Here is a 25965-nt window from a genome sequence, read left to right as displayed (position 1 = left end):
ACTCATAATTTAGCATGCAACTATCGCGAAAACTTTCGAAAACATCGGTCAACAATAGGACATCGGTCTTCAGGTACAGGTCACTGTACTCCCCAAGTGTGCGCATGTGGAATTTGGTCCATACCTCTACGGCATGATTGTATGCTTCCTCGCTGATATCGCTGTCGGTCAGTCTGTTGCGAAACGACTGTCGCGGTGGTAAAGCCGTCTCTTCCAATCTAGCCGCGCTATCTATATAGTCGTAAGGAAAAATACCTTTCCTCGTAAGCAAATTCAACTGTTCGACGCTCAATTCCGAAAATTGTGACCTCAAATTTGTCAGCTGAGATTCCGCCAAGTACGAGCTCAATTTGTCCAAACTGGAGGCCATGAATTTGAACGAATCGATAAATCTCAGCCGTATATTATAATTTCGCAGATATTTGGTGAATGAAATGTATTTTTCCTTATGCACAGGCAGCAGATATACCGATCCCTCGTACAAATTAGCGATCGTCTCGAAAATGAAATGTGAATCATAGCCGGAAAAATTGTGGAAAATGACTGGAATGACATGCGAATCTTTGAAATTTAAATTACAATTATTGTGAGCCGGTCCTCTGTATCTGCCGGTCAGATGATCGTGATCGCGAATTCGTAGTTGATTCGGAAGAAACGGCTTTTTGCATATATGACAATTGGGATCATTATAGTGACGCGATCGTTCGCTAATACTAAGATTATGCATGGGCACGACAGTCCCCAGTTTCTCGCTCGCGATGCGCGCAATGACCTCGAGCTCGCGTACGAACCATTCGATGCAGTCGGCACCCCGATGAGCATCGTATTTCGAGAGTGACGCATCGCGAGCACTTTTTAAATAATAGCCTACACTCATAGGTTCATGCTTCTGATAAATATCACTACTGTTCGATTGTTCAACTTTTGATAATATGCACTCCAGATCCGCGTATACGACGAATGGCACTCGTTCCCCATTTTTGATGTTCTTGAAGGAAACCCAGCGATCCTCGGACTCTCTCGGTAACATCAATCGGAGATTATCGTTGAGCTGCGAGCAATCCTGCTCATGCGACTCCAGCCTCTCCACTGTGCGAAAGTAGTGGAGACATCTAAAAAAAAAATAAATAAATAAATAAAACATATGCAGTTATATTTGTATCATTATTAATACATACCGATCGCATATATAATGCGCATTTTTGCTCTTGGTGAATTGACTTCGCACCAATCTCGACAGATTCCTTATGCACATGAAATGTCCTGCCCCCTGTTCATCGTTGACGAGAAGAAGATTAGCATGCCTCGATCTCTTCTTCTTCGTCACCTGAAGCGGTACGATTTTTGCGTCAATATTTGGCTCTTCATTCTCCAAGGTAAAGATGTTAACCGACACGTCATTATCCGTCTCGAATTTCGGAATCTGTTTTAGCGTAGTCGGAAAGGTTAGGCTACCGACGTCTAAAACCGTCCGAAAATGTGGATAAGAGGACGTGCGCTTTGGATTAGCCGTAGGTTTTGCCGGATAGAGTGCCGCCGTCACGGACCACGCGAAACATGCATTATCACTGGCTTCTAAATTTATCAGAGCTTTCCTACTTGTGATAGCGGATGGTAGATTAATTTTACAACCCGCGTGCAACGGGTTAAAACGATTGATGTTAACTATTAAATAATGAATTTTGTGTAAAGCCCATCCACTATCACGCTCTTGAAATTCACTTAATTTTTGTATAATAACGTCTAAAATGTTTTTCCTATACCAATCACTAAAATTATCAGTCTTATACAATGTAGCATTAGTCGTACTAATGTTTTTATCATCACTATTGTCCTTAGAGATGAATTGTCCGTTAAATACACAATTAACCTTAACACTATTTGCACTAACAAATACCTTATCTATACGCGTACGCACTAATACTTCTGCGTCTACTAAAAAATCCTTAGGCTCTATATAATTACTATTAACTACCATGCCGCTGCATATTCGACTTCGAAACGCCGAATCAAGCTCCTCCCAGATAAATTCTTGAACGTCATTGCTACAACCAGCGCCTGATTTAATATGATTCAGTTCTCTCTGCGCTTGTAGCAATAGACACTTTATAGACGCGATTTCGGCGAAATTCTTTTGACGCGTTCCAACGGGCAAAGCTCGATCCGCGTTGCTCAATCGTCGAATATGCTCGCGACATTCCAGTACCCACGCATCGTATTCGTTCGCGCTATTGATTGTAAAAAACTTTCTTCGTAATTCAGTCGACATTTTGTGTGTTTCTTAAAGAAATGACTCTGTCATACGGTGAACAACAACAATAAATTAATAATTGCGAATGCGTCTATCGCGAAGAGTAACGCTTATATATATATCGAATAGAGAATGAAAGTAGGGTTATCTACACATCCCATTGTTTCGTCCGAAATGCATACTGACATTGATATACATTGTTTTTTTTTCAGAAGTCTTTTATTCCTTTATATATTGATCATATACAGATTTCATAAAGTAGACATTTTGCAGTGAACATATACCATAATGATTCATACACTTAGGTAACGGTAGTTCGAAATTTTTACTCCATCCAAGACTAAATTTACCCCACTCACACTCCTTCGCATTGTATATATTTTCTAAGTTGCAAATTTTTCTCAACCAATCATATTTCTCCCGTCCTTTCACGAAAATCCAATCTTCCTCGTACGACGTTACATGCTTTCTTATTACATCTTTATACTTGTAATAAGGTGAATGACCGTGGGTCCAATTGAATCCATGTCGATTAAAATAAAGCCAACTTTAAAAAGAAAAAAATCATATACACAACATTACATTTAAAAAAAAAAAATACTTACTCATTCTGTTCTCTCTCAAGATCGCTCAACCAAGCTTCTTGAAATGGTGGTGAAAATACATTGTGATACACTTCATTATCACGCAACACCGCAAATTCTTTAACTATAAAACTTTTGTCGGTTAATACAAAACCTTTAAAATCAACGAATGTCGGTGTCATTATCGTCGTCCTCAGTCGCTCGATGCAATAATGAACGATCTTTTTTTTTATCGCATTTAAGACAATTTTTTCCCCCTCCAACAGGGGAACAAATAACGTATTAAAATTTAATGTTATTTAAAGGAGGGGATAATTTCTAAGAATTTTTTTTTCCCATTGTTATCTATAGTTTCTTCACAGTATAATACAATAGGAAAAAAAAATATCTTCTAGAGATTAAGAAAGAAAGGACTTCTTATCAAATGTTACTTCATATTTTAAAGAAACGATAAAATCTTTCTCTCTACGGAGATATTTCTTCGAATGTTTGATTTCAGTCTTTTTCTTCATCGAGAATAGCACGAGCGCAACAATGCATAGAATAACTCACATAATGGATATAGAAGGTTTCTTAGTTTATAAAAAAGAACTTAAATATAAAGATATAGCTATAATTGATTTAAGAAGTAACCAAATTTCTTACGCATCTTTTTGTTTGCGTGACACTATGAAGAACCTTAGTGAGAAAGACAAAAAAACCGTGTGGTATTTGCTCAATATAGTGCATGGTATAAAATACAGTGATACGGGATTCGAGAAATACGAGCAGGAGGATGTAGAAGATTTTAATGGAGATTGCTTAACCTGCGAGAATCCCGTAGTAGCCTACAAGGGAGGGAATATTGAAAAAAATATATTGAATAGGATGAATGTGGAAAATATCAATTTAGAAGTGTATGGTTTTCCTAAATTTAAGGATTTAATTAAATTATATGATTTTGAAAACACCGTGTAATTTACACGTTCGAGAGACGAACTTGGACAATGAACGTATCCACTGTCCTTACGAGGAGGTGTCAGTTTTTGCCAAGTGGATAAAAGCAAATATGTGATTCTTTGAAAACTATTTAGAGAAATAAAGAGGAGAACACAAGTCCTCAAATCTTCATTCAGTCTTATACCGTTGTCGGTGCTGCACACAGGAAAAAAAAATGAGCTGCGAAAAGTGTAAATTAATCATGATTCAAGAGGATATTGTTCCTCTTTCACCCACTCTTCCCAGAGAATTGACAGAGGAATACGTCAATCGAATTAACGATTTTTTCAATCGTTACTTCGAAGAGTATGAACGGAAACTGCATCTTTATTTGCATAAAAACTGTAAGTATTTATTTTTTACATTTTATCATAATTATTGTTTGTTTTTTTTTTAAATAAAGTGAAGAAAGACGGAGAGAAACAGACTGAGGAAAAAGATATTGAGTCAAAGGAGACGAAGAAGGAAGAGGAGGAGGAGGAAAAAGATATTGAGTGAAAGCAGACGAAGAAGGAAGAGGAGAAAAAAGTAGAGGAGGAAGAATGTAAGTATTTATTTTATCTTTTTTTTTACCTTTTCATAATTATTATTACCTGTTTGTATTTTTAAAATAAAGTGAAGAAAGACGAAGAGAAAGAGACTAAGGAAGATATTGAGTCAAAGCAGATGAAGAAGGAAGAAGAGGAGAAAAAAATAAAGGAGGAGGAGGAGGAGGAGGAGGAAGATATTGAGTCAAAGCAAACGAAGAAAAAAGTAGTGGAGAAGGAGGAGGAGGAGGAAAAAGATATTGCGTCAAAGCAGACTAAGAGAGGAGAAGAGGAACCACTACATTTCTTTTTCTTTTACTATTAAATTATTTTATCAAACAAATTGAAAAAATATCATTGTAAATAAACCTTTACTATTTCTTTTATCAAATAAATTGAAAAATATTATTGCAAATATAACTTTGACTAATTCATCTGGAGTTAACGGAATGAAACCTAATACGAATAGATAAATGGATATATACTTCTCTCCGCATTGATAATGAGATGTAAACTTCATCCAAAGTGGAAAGAGAAAGCTAATATGTATTGATAAAGAGACGTAAACTTCATCTGGAATACGTAGGGGAGAACACTCTTCACTTCAGTCTTCAGTGAGACATAATAATAAGTATTGCAAATAAAAATAAGAAAAAAAATATACAAATCATAATATAAAACCCTTGAAGATTTCCATTCAACCGACATCGGACGATGCTTCGACTGAAATATTCCAGGGGGATCTACAGCTTGAAAACTGTTCTGAATGTTTTCAAGTGTTTTTCACATACGTCCCAACCACTTTTCTGTAGTTAAGGTCACGTAGGCTCCGCTTTTATTACAGAGCGGATGGCAAGTATCTGCGACGATGGATATACAAATGAATATGACGATCGTCAAAGATACTGTAACATAAATAAGGGGGAGCGATCACTGCATCGCTCTCTACGAATGTTCTTTCTCTCTTTCTCTTTCCAGTACGAGTCCATTACGCATACATTGTTGCAGAGCGCGATAATGTATTAAGTAACGCGTCTTATCGTTTAAAGTAACTAACTGCTTCTCTTGGCTCGCGCATGGCGGTTTCTCTTTCTCTCCTTCTCTCTCTCTCTAAGGCGTCCACTGCTTAACGTAAGAGGGGGGAGGCCACTTGTGTACCCATGTGACGTCTCCCCTCTTACATGAAAATCCTATAGTGGATCTGTGGATGGGTACGCTCATTCTAGTTTGTGCACTTCGACCGAAAAAGTCTCAAAGATAATTATTTAAAAAAAAAAAAAAAAAAAAAATTGTACGACGAAATCTACGCACACCTCTACGATTTCATGTGGTATTTAAAAAGGATAAATCCAGATAGAAAGCTGTTGGATGACATCAGAGACCGTAAGTTACAACCAATTAAATAATATTTTTTTGTTTTTCACGTGAAGCAAAAATGTCAATCAGCCCCCTATTACACAATATAAAATTACTTTTTCCTTATATTATTAATGTACGTTTTAACCAATAGTAATTTTATATTGTGTAATAGGGGGCTGATTGACATTTTTGCTTCACGTGAAAATAATACATAAAATAATATATTTATTTTTTTAATTATTCGCATGCAGTTTTACACGAAAAAATTATAGAGACGGTGCATACGCAATACATGCGGGAAGGCATTAAAACGAGGAATGCTGAATGGGAAGAAGAGATTGTGAGGAAAGTAAATTTCCAAGAAGATTTCGACTTTTTCGGCATCCGTTGGATGCAGGAAGGGGTTTGGGGGTCACCCAACCTCCAACACGAAGATCCTGATGATGAGGAAGGGTGGCCCCCAATTAGGAGCGAGAAATATATTATTAATTTTTTTAATATTTAATTATTATATTCAATTATAACTTTTTTTATGTGTGTTATTATGTGTATATTATTTAAAATATATTTATAAATTTTAATTAAAAACTCCAATTATCGTTCATTTCACAACCCCAAAATTCTATTTCTCCTTCTCTTTCTCTTTCTCTCCTTCTCTCTTTCTCTGCGTCCACTGCTTAACGTAAAAGGGGGGAGGCCACTTGTGTACCCTACCAGTTTAACGTCGGGGAAGGAGGGCGCGATAATGGAGGGGGAAGGCCACGCGTGTACCCTACGAGTTTAACGTCGGGGGGGGGGGGGGGGGGAAGCGATAATGCGCAGAACCGTAGAGGGGGCAATTCCCCTACCCCCGCGGGACCCCGACCCCCTCGCCTCGCAGTCCCAGAACCCTCCTAGCTACTCTACTAGCCACCCTGTTTTTTAGGCACTCGAATTTTACGTTTTTTTACAGCACTATTTCCAGTTTTTATAGCTGCTACTTTCCTCACCATATCTGTTTGTAATCCTAAACCAAGTTTACGCTTTGCGTTCATAGACGCCCAGACAGCTGTTACTGCAGCACGCTCACCCAAGGTTGCGTCACTAGCTATGATACGTTTACGTGCACGTTTTGCGAGCACTTTATCAGCTTGATGACGCTGCGACAAGTCTTTGTATTGCGAATATGCGATATCGTGTTGTAGACAGGCTTCGTCCAGCTGATTCACACCTCGATCACCGCGTGCTAATCGTTCTTGAAGTCGAGTTCCTGGTCCACAGTAATTGTATCCCGGTAAATGAAGCTCAAACGGTAGTTTGTTTATTGTTTTATTGAGGAATGATCCACGTCCAACGCACGACATGTAAAACAATCTTTTATCAACGGTGGTAGTCCATCCGCATGAGTAGTATTAGGTAGATTGAAATGTTGTAAACAATAGCGATATTTTTGAACCTCAGGATCTGCACGAATGTGCTTGGGTAATTTATTCCAATAACTGTCAATTCTGTGTGAAAAGTACTTTAAAAGTACAATTTTCGGTACGTATTCCAATTGATCACTGTGTAACGTAGGGGTCAGTCACCTCGCCGAACCAAAGTAGATCGCACGCGTCCGTTTGCAATACCGGTAGTATTGCATATTGCTGACACCCGGAATTCTTTTCCGGAAATGTGTCGAAACTTGGGCGTCGGTCGTGGATGTGGAGAGTTTTTGGTCGTCATGTGTCGAAAGATCATGGCGCTACTGACGACACATGACCTATTAAGCTTCCTACATATATGCGGGTTCCGCGACCCTCAAGTCGAGTCTTATTCTGTGCAAGCTTAGCCGCTGCCGCATCATCCGCGTTCCAAGGTCGTAACTCTAGTGTTCGTTCCACGGGAGCAGAGTACTCCACCATATTCTAACAAATCTCTTGCCCAGTCGCCGTGTACTGGTAGTTAAGTCTAGTATAATTCAATCCGAACCAAGTCGTGTAGAAATTGTCGCGAGTGTGCATCTTTCAGTCGTGCCTAACACGTACCGTTCTGGAAGACAACACATACTACCACGAACTGATCATAATTAATTAAGTGCGAGTAATCCACAACCATAGGAGAGTCTAGTCTCTCCAATAGTTGTGACGAATAGTAAATAATCCTGCGAATGCTGATGCAGCATATTTAGTGTTTACTGTAAGTACATTTGTAATATCTGAAAATACATAGTTTTGTGTCAAATCTGCTGTTCCAACGTGGGTTTATACACACTATCATTCACCCCGAATCCTGCCAATTCATTACATTCTTACCGCTCGGAGTGTAATACTTAGTTCATTGTACTGTGAGTCGCAAAGCTCGATCGGCGTTTCTACTGACCCAGACTGTAGTGTCGAGTCAGCGCGAAACACGACCGATAGGCGGCCACGACTACTCAGTACGTAACAAATCTGGTGACAGCGGTGGGATTTCGCAGGAAATTCCGTTCCATAGAATTTCCTCAGGGTGTGAACAGCTTTTTTGACACAGTTTTATTCAAAATTCTCTACTAACTTCCGATATAAAATGCCTTTTAGCCCTAAACGATCACCACCCGGACCTCTACCTCTTCCACCCGCTAACGGTAGCCACCGCGGAAATGCGTCCGGTTATTTAAATGTTTCCAACCGAATTTGCTCTCCCCGAGGAGAGGTATTAATCCAACTCCAAACAGTACCATCTTACAATGGCTCCCGAGACGATCTGGGACCTTTTATAGAAAATTTAGAAAATATTTACTCTACCCTGTCTGACGCAGCACGTCTGGAATTTGTTCCCTTGGTATTGGCCAAGTTGATCGGTTCTGCTCGTGTGAGCGTTACTGGTAAACGGTTCCCTACCATCAAGGACTTGATCACTCACTTACGACGAAAATTTCAACCTCCCCGGACTTTCATAGATTTAGTCACACAATGTGGAAAATTAGCTATGCGCCCGAACGAAGCCTTAGGTTCGTATATAGATCGAGCTGAACGCCTAAAAGCTGACCTCGATGCTGCTTATGAAAATAAATACGGGTCAGAATCGCTCGATTTGATACAGGAGCCCAATGATCGGGAATTTCTGGAAGTATTCATGGATGGATTAGCCCCAGAATATTACACCCCCGTTTATTCCAGAAACCCCCGAAATCTACAAGAGGCTTGCGACTACGCGCGCTTACGGGAGTTCGGTATAGAGAGAAGAGAAGCCTTCGATCACTCCAATTATCCTCCTTATTCCCAGACACCAAGTTCTTATCAACATTCCCCGTACCATTCCTCCTATCCTGCTCCAAATCATTCCCAATACCATCCGTTCCCTCGCTATCCTCAACCTCCTCCTGCACCCGGACCTAATGGTTATCCACCTCCTTCCGATCAACACTATCGATCTCGACCCCCTAGACCTCCCCAGTCAGAACCCTACGATCCAGAGCTCACCTGTGGACGGTGTCGAAGGATTGGGCATAGAGCATCCAGCTGTAGAGCTTCACCTGCCTATCCTTCCAATACCCATGTTCCCACTACTGCAGTAATGGAGGCTGTCGAAGAGACCGGTGATTTAAACTACGATCAGGTTCGCCCGGACGACGCGTCGACGAACCCATCATAGAAACCGCGTCCGTTCAAATTTTAACTCCACCCCAGAAAAAGAGGAAAAACCCGCCACCTGTACCCGCCATTTTGAGCTATTCGCCTCACGCGACTTTGGTACTCAAAAAGGTTCCCCAACTGAGCTACTTGGACGGAGAATTTTTGGTGGATACAGGCTCACACATTAACATCATATTGTATGATGCCCTTCGAGAGGATGTTGGCCTCGAATACCCCGATTTCCCGGCCCTACGAGGTCTCAGAGGACAACTGGACGTAATAGGATCTGTCATCCTTACCATCGATGAGGAACCTCATAGATTCCAAGTCATAGAGGACTTTGACCTCCCTTACACCGGAGTTTTGGGGATGCCCTTCCTCAACCAAACCGAAGCCCAGATCTCCCTGTTACATCGGACCTTAGTTACCTCCAGTAAACCAGTGAGGCCTCTACCCTTCAAAAATAGTGACGAACTCCTAAGTATTAGAGAAGGGTGTACTAAGGCCAACGCCTCTCATCACCCTCCTCAGTCCCTTAATGTTAGCATAAACCTTCCGGCAACCTCACCTCCGGAGGAAGACTCTCCAATTACTCTTCCCTACCCAGGCGAAGACCCTAGACGAGAGTTGCCCTACGAAGTCACTGGACCCGGAATCGAACCTTTAAAATCTCGGGAAAGAATTACAGCCTTGGAAGCCCTGTTCCTCGAACCACCTCCGAAAGATCCAGAAGCTCAAACCGTGATTAAGTCATTAATTCATGAGTATTCTGACATATTCTATTTGACGGGAGATCGACCCGACACTGAAAACAAGGCTGATCTTTACCACGAAATCGATACCCCCGGAGGAGCCGCCTTCAAGATCCGACAATACCGAATTGAAGAAACATTACATTCCGAGGTACAGAGCCTAGTCAATGTACTTTTAGAGAATGGCATATTGGTCCCTTCCTCGTCGCCCTACAATTCTCCGCTGTGGATTGTACCAAAGGCGCCCGACTCTCAAGGAAAGAAACGGTGGCGCCTAGTTACCGATTTCCGTCGACTGAACGAACAAACCGTAGGAGATTCCTACCCTTTGCCTATCATCGTGGACATCTTGGACAAACTAGGAGGATCTAAGTATTTTTTGATTTTCGATTTGGCCAGTGGATTCCACCAAATTCACCTCCATCCTAAGGATAGGCATAAAACAGCATTTTCTACTCCCTTCGGACATTACGAGTATACCCGGATGCCCTTTGGACTCAAAAATGCGCCCGCCACCTTCCAGCGCCTCATGGATCGAGTCTTACAAGGACTCCAAGGACAGGAACTTTTTGTATATCTCGACGATATTATTGTATTTTCGGCTACACTCCCTGAACACATCGAAAAATGCAAGCGCTTATTCAGCAGAATTCGACAATACGGTCTCAAGCTACAATCGGAAAAATGTGCCTTCCTAAGACAACAAATCACTTATTTAGGCCACCTTATCAACCCGAATGGTGTCCAGCCCCTTCCCTCTAAGGTGGAGGCTGTACGAAAATTTCCCGTGCCTACCAACCCCAAAAACATCAAAAAGTTTTTAGGATTAGCCGGTTATTACCGACGTTTTATTCCAAATTTTGCTCAGAGAGCCAAACCCCTGACTCAACTGCTCAAGAAAGGCATCACCTTTACTTGGAACGAGGAAGCCCAGGCCAGCTTTGAAGACTTACGAGCCTGCCTGTGCGAAGCTCCAGTTCTGGCCTATCCAGATTTCCAAATTCCTTTTATCATCACCTGCGACGCCTCGGAATTTGCCATAGGAGCAATCCTTAGTCAAGGAAAGCTTGGACACGATCGACCTATAGCATACGCATCTCGTACGCTTACCGACCCGGAAACTCGCTATTCTACATCCGAGAAAGAAGGGCTGGCTGCTGTCTACGCTATTAAACAGTTCCGTCATTACGTGTAAGGAAGAAAATTCACTCTCGTCACCGATCACCAACCTCTCGTTTGGCTCAGCAAGGCAACCGACCCTACCAATCGTATCCAAAGATGGAAACTCTGTTTAGAGGAGTTCGACTACGAAATCATCTATAAGAAAGGAGCAACTAACTGCAATGCTGATGCTCTATCACGGAATCCGGTGCCGATTGCTCTGCCTGTGTTCCGTGATGACCCCAGTTACCTTCCCCATCAAAAACAACTTCCAGTAGACCCACAGTCTATTGGTGCCCGTCTGAGAAGTCGCCGCCGCGAGGAAGCCGCTCCTCCTATTAATTATGCCGAATTAGACTCTTCTGCCGAGCTCGAAACCTCCTCGGAAGTTCACCCCTCAACCAATATCAACTCCAGGCCCCCTACAAGCATGTTACCAACTCTGGTGGAAGAAACGACTCTCCCTGACGACATCAACCCGGAAAATCCTACAGAAGACGTCTCTGAGGAACCCAGTGTTCTCGGAGATTCGTTCGAGGCCGAATGTATCCCTCTTACCACCGAACAATGCTCTATTATTAGCAACTTGAGCTCTAGCCAAGAAGAAATTCATAAACTCCTGACGTCCCTCCACAACGAACAATCATCGGACGAAGATACCGACTCCGATGAGGAAGCCGACTCCGACTCGTGCATCACACCCACCGCAACATCCGAACCTCTAAACTTTATTCTCCCATCTCCTGATAAAATAAAACCCATAGGACGATCCACGTGGATACCTAGTGATTTCGAAAAACCTGAAGATGACCTTTCTGGCTCCGACGCCGAATCAGATATCACTGTAGTGGATGCCACCCAAAACCAAACCATGCCACCTACTCAATACGATCCATCACTAGATCCTGGTCTCATCCGTATCGAACCCAATCCTATCTCAGAAAAATTCCCGTCTAGCTCTCCCCCTAACCCTATGCGATGTAACATAGAAACCTCTGATTATGTTCTATGCCATCGTCCTAACAACATTGTCCATCTGATCGCATCTGACTGTTCCTTTCAAGATCGCATTAGCCAAATGCTCATAGAAACTGGAAAGCTCGATCTGAAAACCATAAAGCATCATCCTTTTTCTCCTGGGTCCATCCAGGACTTTTCCTACAAAACCACCAAGATCATCCTAGTCATTACCCATCCTAGCGAATTAATCCCCGCCAGCGACGAAGAAATTCTTAAATCTCTGAAAAAGTTAAAGGAATTTGTCCATGAGAATAACGTTACCAAGTTCAGCATCGGTCCGTATAAACTCGGAACCACCCGGCTGACGTCGCGTTATTTGAGCTCCGTCTTTTCCCGTGCATTCCACGATGACGATGTCGAAATCACTATCTGCACTGGAGAAGTAGTGACTCCCCCAGTTCAGATGAGAAGACACATCATCCTGGAGTATCATGGAGGCTTAGTTGGAGGTCATAAAGGAGTGACCAAGACCTATCATAGGATTAGGGAACATTATAATTGGCCCGGTCTCCATAAGGACGTCCAGAGCATTATACGTTCCTGCGATAGTTGCCAACGGCAGAAACTGGTTCGCATAAAACCTAAACTGCCAATGCTCATAACTGACACCCCCTGTGCCCCCTTCGATAAAGTAGCCTTAGACACCGTAGGCCCTTTTCCTATTACGCCCTCCGGAAATTTACACGTTCTAACAATGCAGTGTAATTTGACTAAATTTTGCATTGCTGTCGCAATACCTAACATTCGCGCCGCTACCATCGCTGACGCATTTTCGAGGCATTTCGCTGCTCAATTCGGACTTCCGCGTGCCATTCTCACGGATCGAGGCACCAGCTTTTTAGGAAAATTGCTCAAGGGCGTAACCTCTCTTTTTAAAATCAAACACTTGACCACCTCCGGTTAGCGACCCCAGACCAATGGATCCCTAGAGAGAAGTCATCTAGTGCTCACCGAATACCTAAAACATAATATCAACCAGTATTCGGACTGGGATCTATTCATCCCCTTCGCCATGTTCTCCTATAACACTTCTGTGCATGAAGCTACAGGGTTTACGCCATATGAATTAATTTATGGACGAAAGGCTCAGTCCCCCGACTCCGCCTATGCGATCGAGGAGTTATTAACTTACGACGCATACGCACAGGAGCTGGCTCAGCAGTTAACCCGGCTTCACGCTTTAGCTCGAGAACGCGAAATCCAAGCAAAAGGAAAATCTAAGGAATATTATGACCGGAACGCCGCTGTTTTCTCCTATTCTCCTGGAGACTTGGTCTATGTCCTACGAGAACCTAGAAAACATAAACTAGACTCCCAGTATATAGGGCCATATATCATAGATTCGATCAACGATAAGCACAACGCTATCCTCATCACTGACTCTGGAATTCCCATCACTAAACATATGGACAAATTAAAACCTGCCCCTACACCCACCTCTACTAACCACGAAATCTAATGCATGTACGACTTTCTCTTTATAGAACGACTCCTGCAGCATTATTAGCATTTACTGAGCTACTCTTGGTTGGGAGTAGTGTTTACTAGCGACTCTTGCAGCATAATTATTGTTTACTCGATTACCAACTTACTAGCGATTAGTGTCGAGATTCTTCAACCTCCCTAAATCTACTTCACCTCCACACTCGGTCTATCTGGACCAACCAACTCGAGCCTTTAAGGGACAACACGGCCCAAAGACTCCCAAAGGAAACTGCTGAGGAACTCTGGGCTATCTATACGTATATATATATGTCTAAGGGCAGCTTTGACACCCTATGTTTTTAAAGATATATTTAAATGTAAAATACTCTTCCAAATATTATACAACTGAAAAAAAAGATATATAGTAATTAATTTCAAAGTTATGAACTATATAGCTTAATATGGCAGTTTCGACAACTTTGGTATATATAAAGGTAGTTTTAACACCATTTTGTGGATAATGGTATTTTTGACACCTTCGTATATATGTATATACTTTTTCGTAGAAAGAAAGGCAGATTTAACACCCCTGTTAAAACTACCATTCGACATATAAATACACTTTTATTTATTGACAGTTTTAACGCCTTAGTATTACGTACTAATATTTCATGTAAAAGCTGTCTGTATACTATTATAATAATGTTTAGTATTATTCGTGTATTAAAAAAATATAATTTCAAAGAAATACGAAAAATCAGACTGGCAATGACACAGCAATTTGTTTGTTTATTACTAACTATTGGCGATGTCAATACGCAAAATGTATCCATAGAGAATAATATCATAGGGGCTTTAAGTCACTTATTTTTTTTTTGCGGTTAAAATTAGAACAAACTTGTTTTTAAGTTTTCCATGATTGGCCCCCCTGCCTGGGAAATAACTGTTTTATCAAGATGGCGATTTGTGAAAACGAGGGAAAGGTAGATATTTTAAAATTTCAACGTATGTTCGTTAGTTTAATGGCTTCTTAAAAGAACTGTAGTAGTGAAAATTTAGATTATTGAATAATTCCGCCATTGCAAATTTTATTTTCTCATTACATCTTGCAATGTATGAGCTAATCATTTCTCATGATAATGTCTTTTTGATACGCAAAAAAGCAAAAATGAATAAAGTTAATAAAGATGATTGTACAATTGTAGCAGTAAATAGTGAGTATTATACACGATAAATAATAAATATTAATTGTAAATTTGTGTATAAAGATTTAATTAGCACAAGTTTAAATACGTTTTCATATTTAGAAGACTTATCTACATTAAAGAAAGTAGCAGAAAGTATGAATGGTAAAGTTCCTATTGTACGTATAGAAAGATTATCTGCATCAAGTAAGTTTTAGTGTCCAATTTTACTTGCATGTTCTAAAAGTGTTGCTAAAAGCAAATCATATGTACGTTAATATTATTACCTAGAAAGCTAATAATATTATATACTGTACACTGCGCACAACTAGTTTTATAGTTCTTTTTTTTTTAAATTCATTTGATATATCTGTGATACAAAAATCTACTTTAACTCAATTATATAGATTCATTACCATGACAAATTATTGAATAAATAAATTTTTTTGTCTTATAGGCCTTTCATCTGATAATTCTGTAATCACTGCTAAAACTCAAGTAGAGAAAAATGTTACTAATTCGTTTAGTAATGACTTTAATATATCTTCATCATTCAGTACTACCAATAATGAAAATTTTATAATTGCATCAAACGTGGAATTTAATAAAGATATATCTGGCAATAATAATGTTCTTAATAATAAAGATATATCTTTTAATGAAAATTTGCAACAAAAAATGGTAGATCAGAAACATAATTCTTGTAAAAATTCACATAATAACAGTATCATAATAGCAGGCTCTATTATGAAGCAAGAACAAGAATTATGTCTAACCAGTGGAAACATTTGTAGTATGAATAAAAATTCATTGGTTGACAGTTCCCACAACAGTATAAAGGTTAATGCTACTACAGAAAATGATTGCGCAATAAATTTACATAAAAATATTTCTATCAATATTGATAGTAATAATATTTATAATTTCAGTGCTAGTAGCTCTATTAATAAAGAAGTTACTGAAAAAGCAAATTTGTATTCTAATACAACAATATATATTGCTGATAAACCTGAACATGAAAATAATCAAAGCGATCATGTTATTTCATCAAACTCTCAAAACCCAAAGAGCTTTTCCAATAATTCTGTTGGTTTGATAAGTATTTTTAAGGAAACCAATATTGAAGATATATCTAAAAATGATTCAGAAATATTGGCAAAATATGCTGAAAGCCTTATGCATCATTCATTCATTAACGAATCTTACACCTCAAATCTTAAATCTGACATAAATGAGTATGTTGGTGATTGTGTTGTAACTAAAAATAACGGTGATCCTAACAGAAATAAGTATTTTGTAAATACAGAGGCTTCTCCAATTATGCCATTAGACTCAGATTTTCATAAAAAGGAGTGTAGCGAAATACAAATTGAATTTGAAAATGGCCAAAATAACAATGATGCTTCATCCTATTCAAAAGCCGAAGAGGGCTTTTATGAAAAATGTGATAATTCATTACCTTATATAACAGAGAATAGCATTAATGAAATATTGAATAAGGATTTGGAAGAAGTGACAGAATACAATAACAACATTATGCAGAATTCTCTTACTAATGAGTTTTCCATCTCAAATGTAAAATTAGCTGAAGATGAACTTATTAATATAATGGCTACTTCAGTTATGCCTTTAAATATAGATTGTAATAATATTGGATATAGCAATAAGCAAATTAATTTTAAAAATAGCCAAAGCAACAATAATGTTTTATTGAAATCAAAGACTACAAAGGGATTTTTTAAAAATTCTGATAAATCAAAACCTAATTTTAAAGGAATATGTAATGGCAAAACTGAAAAACTGCAAATATATACTGGAAAAATAGAGAATTCTTTAGTTCAATCTTGCAGTAGATTAAATATTGAGTCTACTTTAAATGAAGGTTGCCAAAGAGAAGTAAATACATCTGTAGAAGTTGGATTCAAACATAGCCCTAACAATGTACATAATAATCAAGATACATTATTAAATTTAAAAAATAAAAGATCATTCAATAATTTACCGAAAGATATTTTTAAATTAACAAACTTTGATACCGCTTTAAAAGAAAACAGCTCATGTGTAAATGCAGATATTGGTAAGATATAATGCCCACATTCTTTTAATATATTTAATTAATATAATAAATTGAGATTAAATTCTTTTCTCTAACTTTATTTTAGATCATTCTAAATCTTCTAAACCTATAATTATAGATGACAAGAGAGTTTCGTTAACCCTAAGACAAGGTTTGTTTAATGAGAGAAAATCCAATAAACTTTCAGAAATAGCAATATGTAACAAAGAAAACATTAATACATCATTCTCTCTGCAAAATAATAAATCCCTTAACTGTTCTATAACATCTGAAGATATTGATCGAGGTAATGGATAGATTTAAAATTAAATCAATCTATTCTTGATAAATAACATATAATACAGTTTTACTTTAATATTTACAAAATGAAATACTTAATTCAGATGATTATTATTATTATTTACTATTTCTTTGTAATTATTTTCAGATTTATTTTCGAAGTCAACAAGCAGTGCAATAAATATAAAGTTAAAAACTAATGTAGACTACACCAATATTACGGAGAAAAATAATAGTACTTATAATGTTGTTCATGATAATATTATTCTTCCTTCGAATTGTGACGATACATACAATATAACTCAAAATGACTGTAACGTTGATGCTGAATTGTTTCATCCTGAAATAATTAATGATAGCAAAAATTTTGCACCACAGGTAGTTTCATCATTTATTGAAGAGCAAGAAAAGATGGATAATAAAAATGAAAGTTTTTCCGTATGTTATGATGAACCAAATATTGATAAGGATGAAAGTTATAAGCCAGATGACAACTCTTTATCGGAAAATAGTGATAATTCAGATGATCTGGAAAAAGAAACAAGAGAATTGCTTAATTCCAGCTTGCAATTGCTAGATATAACTAAAGATCATAATTTTACTAATATACCAACATGTAATGTTAAGGATATGAATATCTCATATTCTGAAAGTAAGAAGAGAAAGTCGTTCATGTGCCTTTACTGTAAGAAATTACTAACTAATCTTCCAAGACATTTTACTGAGAAGCATAAGAACGAAGAAGAAGTGAAAAACTTTTCTGTTTTGCCGAAAGGTATAGTTTAATTTAAATATAAATGCATATATTTAACCTTCAGTTTTATTTTATTATACTTAAGGTTCATTTTTAAAATTTGTATTAATCATTACAGTAATTCTAAATATTATATAATGACTAGTGAATAAAGTTTACGTTTTAATGCAGGTAATTCTGAACGAAAAAAAATTCTTGATTTGCTTCGCAAAAAGGGAAATTTTTTATATAATACAAATAGCGAATTTAATAAGGGAAATTTAATTGTAGCTCGTCGTCCGTCGAAAAAATTAAAAAGAAGTGCTACTGATTTCACTGCATGTGTAAAATGCAATGGATTCTTTTCAAAAAATAACATTCGCCATCATTTTAAGCAATGTTTAGTTAATTATAACACGAATAAACAACGAACTATCAAAATATTAGGTAGATCTATTATGTGTCAAATTCACCATACTGCAAATTTTTCATTGAAAAGAATTGTTTTCCCTGTAATGAGGGAAGACGCTGTAACCAAACGCATTCGAAATGATGAACTTATCATAGCTTACGGCAACAAAATGTGTATCAAATATCGTTTGCCTCATCAGCATGATATGATAAGAGCACGAATGAGACTATTAGGACGTTATTTAATCACATTAAGTGAGGTAGATAATAGCATTGTAGATTTTTCTTCTATATATCATCCTAACAGATTTGATAATAGTATATTAGCAGTGCACAAGCTCGCTGAGTACGAAGAAGATACCTGTACATATAAAATTCCCTCCATTGCGTCTTCTTTAGGAACGTTGCTTAAACTAGTTGGTCGTATTTTAAGGAGTACGTATATTAAGAGACAAGATCCTATAAAACAGAAAGAAGTGGAAGATTATTTGAAACTTTTCGAAGATGAATATGGAATAAGTGTGAACAAAACTGTGCAAGAGACCATGATCCGGCGAAATAGACAAAAAAAAGTTATATTGCCAGCCATGAAAGATATTAAGCAATTTAATATGTATCTCAAAGACGAACGAAGAAAAGCATATGAGGATCTGAAAACAAATAAATTTTCCATGTCTAGTTGGCTTTCATTAGCCGAATACACCTTAATATCCATCCAAATGTTTAATAGACGACGCGCAGGTGAATTGGAACGCATATTAATTGATGATTTAAGTAATCAGGAAAAAATGCCAAACAAATCCGATGCTCATAAAAATCTCTCAAAGTATGCACGAATATTCATCAGAGGAAAATTAGGACGAAATGTGCCGCTTTTATTAAATGATGAAATTTTGAAATACATAGATCTAATTCTAAGATATCGTAGTACTGCTGGGGTCTCAAAGAAAAATCCCTATATATTTGGGATACCGTCAATGGATGAGAGAAGACATAAATATTTAAAAGCATGTGCCCTCATGCGTAAATTTTCTATTGCCTCCGGCATACAGTTCCCTACACTAATGAGAGGAACAATTCTTAGAAAACATATTGCGACTGTTTGTATTACGCTTGATATCTCTGAAAATCAAATATCAGATCTTGCCAATTTCATGGGCCATCACGAGAAGATACATAAATCCCATTACAGACAATCCATTGCGAGTAGGGAAATTGCAGTTGCTCAATTGCTTCAGTTTGCACAGGGAGAAGAAGATGAAGATGAAGTGAATAGTGAAGAAAGTGAGAAAGAAGTTGATATTTGTGAAATTCAGAATAGTACAGCCGCATTTAATATACAACGCAATGAAACTTATTTAAAAATAAGGCAAGGGAATAATGCAGATTTGGTTAAAGATACAGCTAAGAACAATATGCAGTACGTAAAAGGAAAACAATGTGGAATTAAAACTAAATCAATGAAACGTAAAGTTGCTTTTAAGGAAAACTATAATATTGACAGCGATGATGAAGGCAATTTACAAAATGATGTAAGGGAGCAAAATAAAAAGATAAGATTTGAAACCAAAAAACTTACTGATTTTAAAAACAAATTTGGCGAAAAAATGAAAGAAAGAAATATAAGTAAAAGAAGGGCAAATACTCCCACGTCAAACGAAGAGGATGATTTAGAAGAAATATTATCTAAAAATAAGAAGCAAAATAAAAAGAAAAGATTTGAAACCAAAAAACTTACTGATTTTAAAAACAAATTTGGCGAAAAAATGAAAGAAAGAAATATAAGTAAAAGAAGAAGGGCAAATACTCCCACGTCAAACGAAGAGGATGATTTAGAAGAAATATTATCTAAAAATAAGAAGCAAAATAATAATGGTTTAGTTATTTTCTGTTTTCTTTTCTCATATGTAATAATAAGTAACTAAATATTTTATTAATTTCAGAAACAAATATAAGGAGACAAACAACAAGACGTAAATGGACGGATGAGGAGAAACAAGCAGTTTTACAAGCTTTTAAAACACAAATTGATTATAAAAAACTGCCTTCGTTTACAGAGATCAACAATTTGAAGTTAAACTGTCACATTTTAAAACATAGAAGTACTCCACAAATAAAAACCTGGATACATAACCAAATAAGGAAATTGAAATAATTCATTATATATAAAAATCGTTATTCTTTTTATAAATCTTTATTCTTTGTTGACTCTATCAATAATATTATAGTTACATAGAAATAAGATACATTGTATTATTTAAAATTAGTTTTCTTAATACATATGAGCAATGAAAGTACTCCTCCTCTTGCTGAACAATCGTATCGTTATGTACGATGTATTGCAACAAAAATACGGATTAACATTTTCTAACACTTAAATGAAATCAATATGCATAATACATAATATTATTTCTTTATATTTGTATCGTACTTCAAGATTTACTTCGGAAAATTATTCATTTCGGCTTCATTATGTTTGTTAAATATCATTATATCTAAAAAATAAAGACCTCTTTTGTAATTGCTTCATATTATATGAAAGGCTAACTAATCTTACTTATACTATTAATTAACATATAAATAATATGTTAATTATTAAGTAAACTTTGGAATGTCAATAAAATTAGTTTAAAATGTACGTATATTTATTCTTTATTAAATTTTGATTCAAGTCCACTTCTTAAGATGATTATTTCTAGTAAATTAATATAAACTGCAATTTTTTAACACTAAAGCTACCATTTGGCGGTCAAATGACCCTTTTTAAATGTAAACACGCGTGTATAAAAAATTCTTGGTACGCTTAGTGTTAAGCTACATATTTATTAATTGCAACGGTACAAAGGAAGTTAGGAACAATTTAAAAATATATCAATATTCGAAAAAGTAAATTCGTAGGAAAGTAATAAAATTGAAATCACTACGAGTTCAAATTTAATAAACATGAATCATCACTAAGAATCGTACATTCAATATTTTTTCTTGCACAAATGGGAAGCATAAATAGTATCCAATATACACATGTAAAGACAATGTTAATAAATAGCAACATTAAAAAGTTCTATTTATTTGCAGGAAAAACAAGTTAAAAGAGAAATAATACATGAATACATCATCAAATAGATATATTTGTAGATTCTGCTCTCAAAATAAATGAGAATCGTGGTATTCTTACCTACAATGAATTTGATTTTATAATCTAGGGAGTAAGATCGGCGCAGATCAATTCACAGACTGCAGATACGTGTAAATTGTTTTAAAGAAAGCTAATTTCATATTAGATATACTGCTAACTTGGAAAAATGAATTCTTAAATTCAGAATTAACATTTATAGTCCTAGTGACGCGTTGGGGGTGGCAACATTTTTAAAGTTTATTCCATTGACATTAATCAAATGACTGTAATAGTTAAAACAAAGAAGTAGGTGAATAATATGCCCGGAATGTAAAGGTTATACTCAGCAATAATTAATCTGAAAAAGAGGAAATTAGTGCATGAAAAGAGTATCTTTGATATAATAATAATTGATTATCTTGAACTCATTCATGACACGTGTTCTAATTCAATCTGTACGAGTTTCATTGTTTAATTTATTCCAGTAATCACTCATTTATAAAGTAAACAGTAATTAGCAATAGTACTAATTAGGTATATGCTTAAAACACCATTTACTGCAGCTATGAAATATATGATGACGTCAAATATTACTATTCTAAGTATACAATTACCGTGCATTAACATGTACGTATTACTATTAAAACTTTAACTTATATTATTATTATATTGAAAAGTTAAGAACAGGAAATTTAGAACTGAATCAACGATTGCTTTAAACGTTAGTTTTGTGACGGTACGACAGTTCCGGTACCTTCATAATTTTTTCATTATACAATGGCAGTGATCATTTGTGCAACAAATACTACATTAAGCATACATCTTACGCATAATTTAATGTAAATTTTTAGGTTACAAAATTTCATAATAACTTATACATATTATCTGCGGAATACTGTAATAACAAAAGGAAGTTAGCTCTGACATCTTCGATTTCTCTACCTCCAATGATAGAAGGAAATATAATAAAATAAATCGCTTTGATAGCAAAATACTTCTCATATTAAGATATAAAATAATAAGTGGTGATTAGCAACAGTTTTAGTGTCAAAGGTGTTAAAACTGCCTTTATGCAGCTATGGCGTATTATGACAATGTTAAATCCAATTGTAGAATGCATAAACAAACGTCCACTATAACATATACTTTCTATAATTTTGAATTATACCATTATTAATTTTGGGAGTGTAACACAGAAATAAAGGGACTTAACAATCCACATATTTTAGACAGAACATTTACTGAAAATTCAGGAATTTCGGACACTTGAATAAATTATTCATCATTCTAAGACACATCATATTTATATTGACTATTATTTCAGATTTATATTTCACGCTTACAAATATTTTATTTCCATATTGTTAAAATTTGCCTAATGATTTGTATAAACTATCTGCAATAAGTGGCAACAACGACAAAAAGACAACTTTGTCCATTTGAATTGACTATCTCCAACCAGAAGAAACCTAACAATACAATACAAATTTTGCTATTATTCAAAACATCTTAGCCTTAACAAATCTGGGCAGAATCGGTAATTATAGTTATAGTAATAATGTGCAGGGTGCTAAATTTACCAATGTACAGTTATTCCATTAGGATAGCAATAATTTCCATCCTGAATTATATAATCGCAAGTGCATTAAATTGTACGTATTATATAGAATTTTAAACTAGGTTATTATTAGGTTGAATCATCAAGTACAGAAATTATTGGATACGATCAATTTATGTTTGGAACTTAAGTTTGATGACGAAACGGCAGTTTCGGTAACTTTATCAATTGTTCATAATCCAAAGACAGTGAACACTTGTATAATGACTATTACTTTAAGCATATATATATTTCATGTAAGTTTTATTGTTCATTTTGAGATATAAAAAGTTTCTTAATAATTTTGTACAAATTATATGTAAAGTATCATAATAACGGCAGAAAGGCAGTTTTAAACTCATTTTTTATTTTTTTACCTGAAACGACTGAAAGGCAGATAATAAAATACAACATTTTCTATTATACAAATCCTTGTATTCACTAGTCTAATAATAAGTAATACTTTGGGATAGTCTTAATATGTGAAAGGCGCAAAAACTCTGCCACTCTATATAGCTATGACGTATTATAACAGTATTAATTTTTAATCTGTTGTATAAAATTAAGCTTGTATGAATTTTGCATGTTACATTTCTCGGCATTTAGATGTTCGATTGCGACGAGACTGGTTTCGTTGGACTCGTCTTGGTGTATAATTTCATCCTATATAAAAAAATATGAACCAATATTTTTATGGCATAATCGGTTAGAATTCGCCGGGACAGGAAAAATAAGCCCTCGAACAGCTCCCTACGATGCTACGTTCGCGAGATATGAATTTTTTAAAGTATTTGTTGGTTAAACAATTTGTAGCCTAACTAATGGATTTCTCGGCTTCTAGATGTTCCATTGCGACGAGACTGGTTTCGTTGGACTCGTCTTCGTGTATATTTTCATCCTACATATAAAAATATTACCCAATATTTTTATCGCATAATTGGTTAGAGTTCGTCGAGACAAGAAAAATAAGCCATCGAACAGCTCCCTACGATGCTCTGTTTGCGAGATATGAATTTTTTAAGTATTTGTTAGTTAAGCAATTTGTAACTTAACGAATTGATTTCTCAGCTTCTAAACCTCCGATCAAGACGAGATTAGTCTCGCTGAATTCATCTTTGTTTATATTTTCATTCTGAGGCAAAAAATATGGTCCACAAATGTCATGGCATAATCGTATAGAAAATGCCGAGACTAGCAATTTGAGTCCTCGCAGAGCTGCCTACGATGCTCCATATATTCGTGAGATATAAACGTTTGAATTATTTTGTAGTTAAAAAATTTGAAGTTCAAAGGCAATTCAGAAATGATTTCAAATTATGCCAGCTGGCTTTAACGGAAATTTTTGTAATTAGATTGAATTTCCGTTAAAAAAAACTACATTTAACAATCCATGTGATTTATTGTGTCCCTATAAATACCATTTTGGGATAAAGTTCCTATAGGCATCTGTTATCAAATATGTCCCCACTAATTTGTAGGTCCTCGGAAGTTCCGTTTAAAAACTAAGTACTTGTAACTGCCTTCAATTGGGTGTGTCCTCACAAATGTCTTTTAAGCTCAAAGTCCTTACAAAGTCCCTTAGAAATTTAAGGCCCCACAAGTTTGTAGGTCATTAAGGTACGATTTCACTTGTCGCTCGTCGCTAGCGACAAATGGTCACGTGGGACAAAGTATACACTTTCTCCTTATATATTCTGTCGCTAGCGACACTGAAATAAAGTTGGATTTATCCAACTTTTCAGCGACATCGCTAGTATCGCCCGTATCGCCTGTATCGCTGCTCTGTATGTATTCAACGGAACGGAACAGGCGGATCGTGTGAATTTTAAATTTGAAAAATGGATGGAAATTCAAATTGAAAATACATTTGTCACATTTATAGCAAGCCGATACATATGAAGCTAAAAATAATATAATGAATAATTATTGTAATTAATATATAAAAAACGTTGAATATAATTAACCCAAAAAACAGGCTTTGCTTGTAAAATAATACGGCATATATACAGAGTGAAGCTGTTATACCGCCCTAGAATATAGATGCAGAAAGACGAGTATCTCTTTAATTATAAAATATATTCAATTTGTGCATAGGACCTTCTAGAATTCTCTTGTTATTTGCTTTCGCAAAGGTCATATATAAAAATTGAATATCTCTTATATAGTTAAAAAGATATGCATCTTTTTCTACTAATAATGTTTTGGGGCGGTTTAAGTTCCTCACCCTGTATAGATTTCTTACTAAAAACAGAATCTTAAATTGTAATATTTTTATTACAAAATAAATTCAATTAAGTTTTATTATGAGTAACATGTAGCAACAATTAATTTTACTAATAAAATTATCAAACTAGGGATAATCATAACTTTACTAATGTAAATTATTATTTTCTGATATATGAACTATATAATTTTCATCCTCTCATGCTATATAGGAAAATGAAGGAAATATTTTCATAACAAGGATTTAAGAAAACATTCATTTCAAATATATATGAAACCTTTATTAATTCCTCATTCAATATATGTGCATACCTCATAACTTTTGATTATTATTTTAATATTCACAATTTTTTTATACATATGCAAATTAAATTCAAATGTCATACACCATAACACGACACCACAGTTACTACACCTAAGAAACCATTATGCGATTGCTGCTAGCGATTACCCGTTTCCTTCGTTCCTACATTCAGAACCCGCCTCAGAATATGTCGCTGCTAGCGACGAGCGACAAGCGACAAGTGAAAACATAGGAGACATAAACTGCATATTCTGTCGCTAGTGTCCATCTTGGATTGCATATACTATATCATCTTATATTTATCGCTAGCGACGAGCGACAAGTGAAATCGTACCTTTACAAATGCCAATTTAGAAATAAATTATGGGTCTCATAAGTCGGTCCCCATATATACCCAAACACATTTCTAC

The 25965-nt window shown here is 36.0% G+C and overlaps 1 protein-coding gene across 1 annotated transcript; it reads left to right on the top strand.

The window, feature by feature from the left end:
- The first annotated feature begins 14588 nt into the window (after positions 1–14588).
- LOC136786209 (MATH and LRR domain-containing protein PFE0570w-like) lies at positions 14589–21519 on the top strand. The gene is made up of 12 exons (XM_066747800.1): positions 14589–14645; positions 14753–14846; positions 14901–15023; positions 15274–16893; positions 16979–17179; positions 17321–17947; positions 18098–20191; positions 20260–20389; positions 20989–21014; positions 21124–21202; positions 21276–21400; positions 21452–21519. Exons 1-12 carry the CDS (start codon positions 14589–14591, stop codon positions 21517–21519), a joined length of 5244 nt encoding a protein of 1747 aa, XP_066603897.1.
- The last annotated feature ends 4446 nt before the right edge of the window (positions 21520–25965 follow it).

The sequence above is a fragment of the Prorops nasuta genome, unplaced genomic scaffold, assembly GCF_024137725.1.
Source record: "Prorops nasuta isolate Cenicafe-Biocafe unplaced genomic scaffold, Cenicafe_Pnas_1.2 PNAS00001, whole genome shotgun sequence".
Taxonomy (NCBI): domain Eukaryota; kingdom Metazoa; phylum Arthropoda; class Insecta; order Hymenoptera; family Bethylidae; genus Prorops; species Prorops nasuta.
The sequence above is the reverse complement of the archived record's forward strand: the minus strand, read 5'-3'. Positions and strand labels throughout refer to the sequence as shown.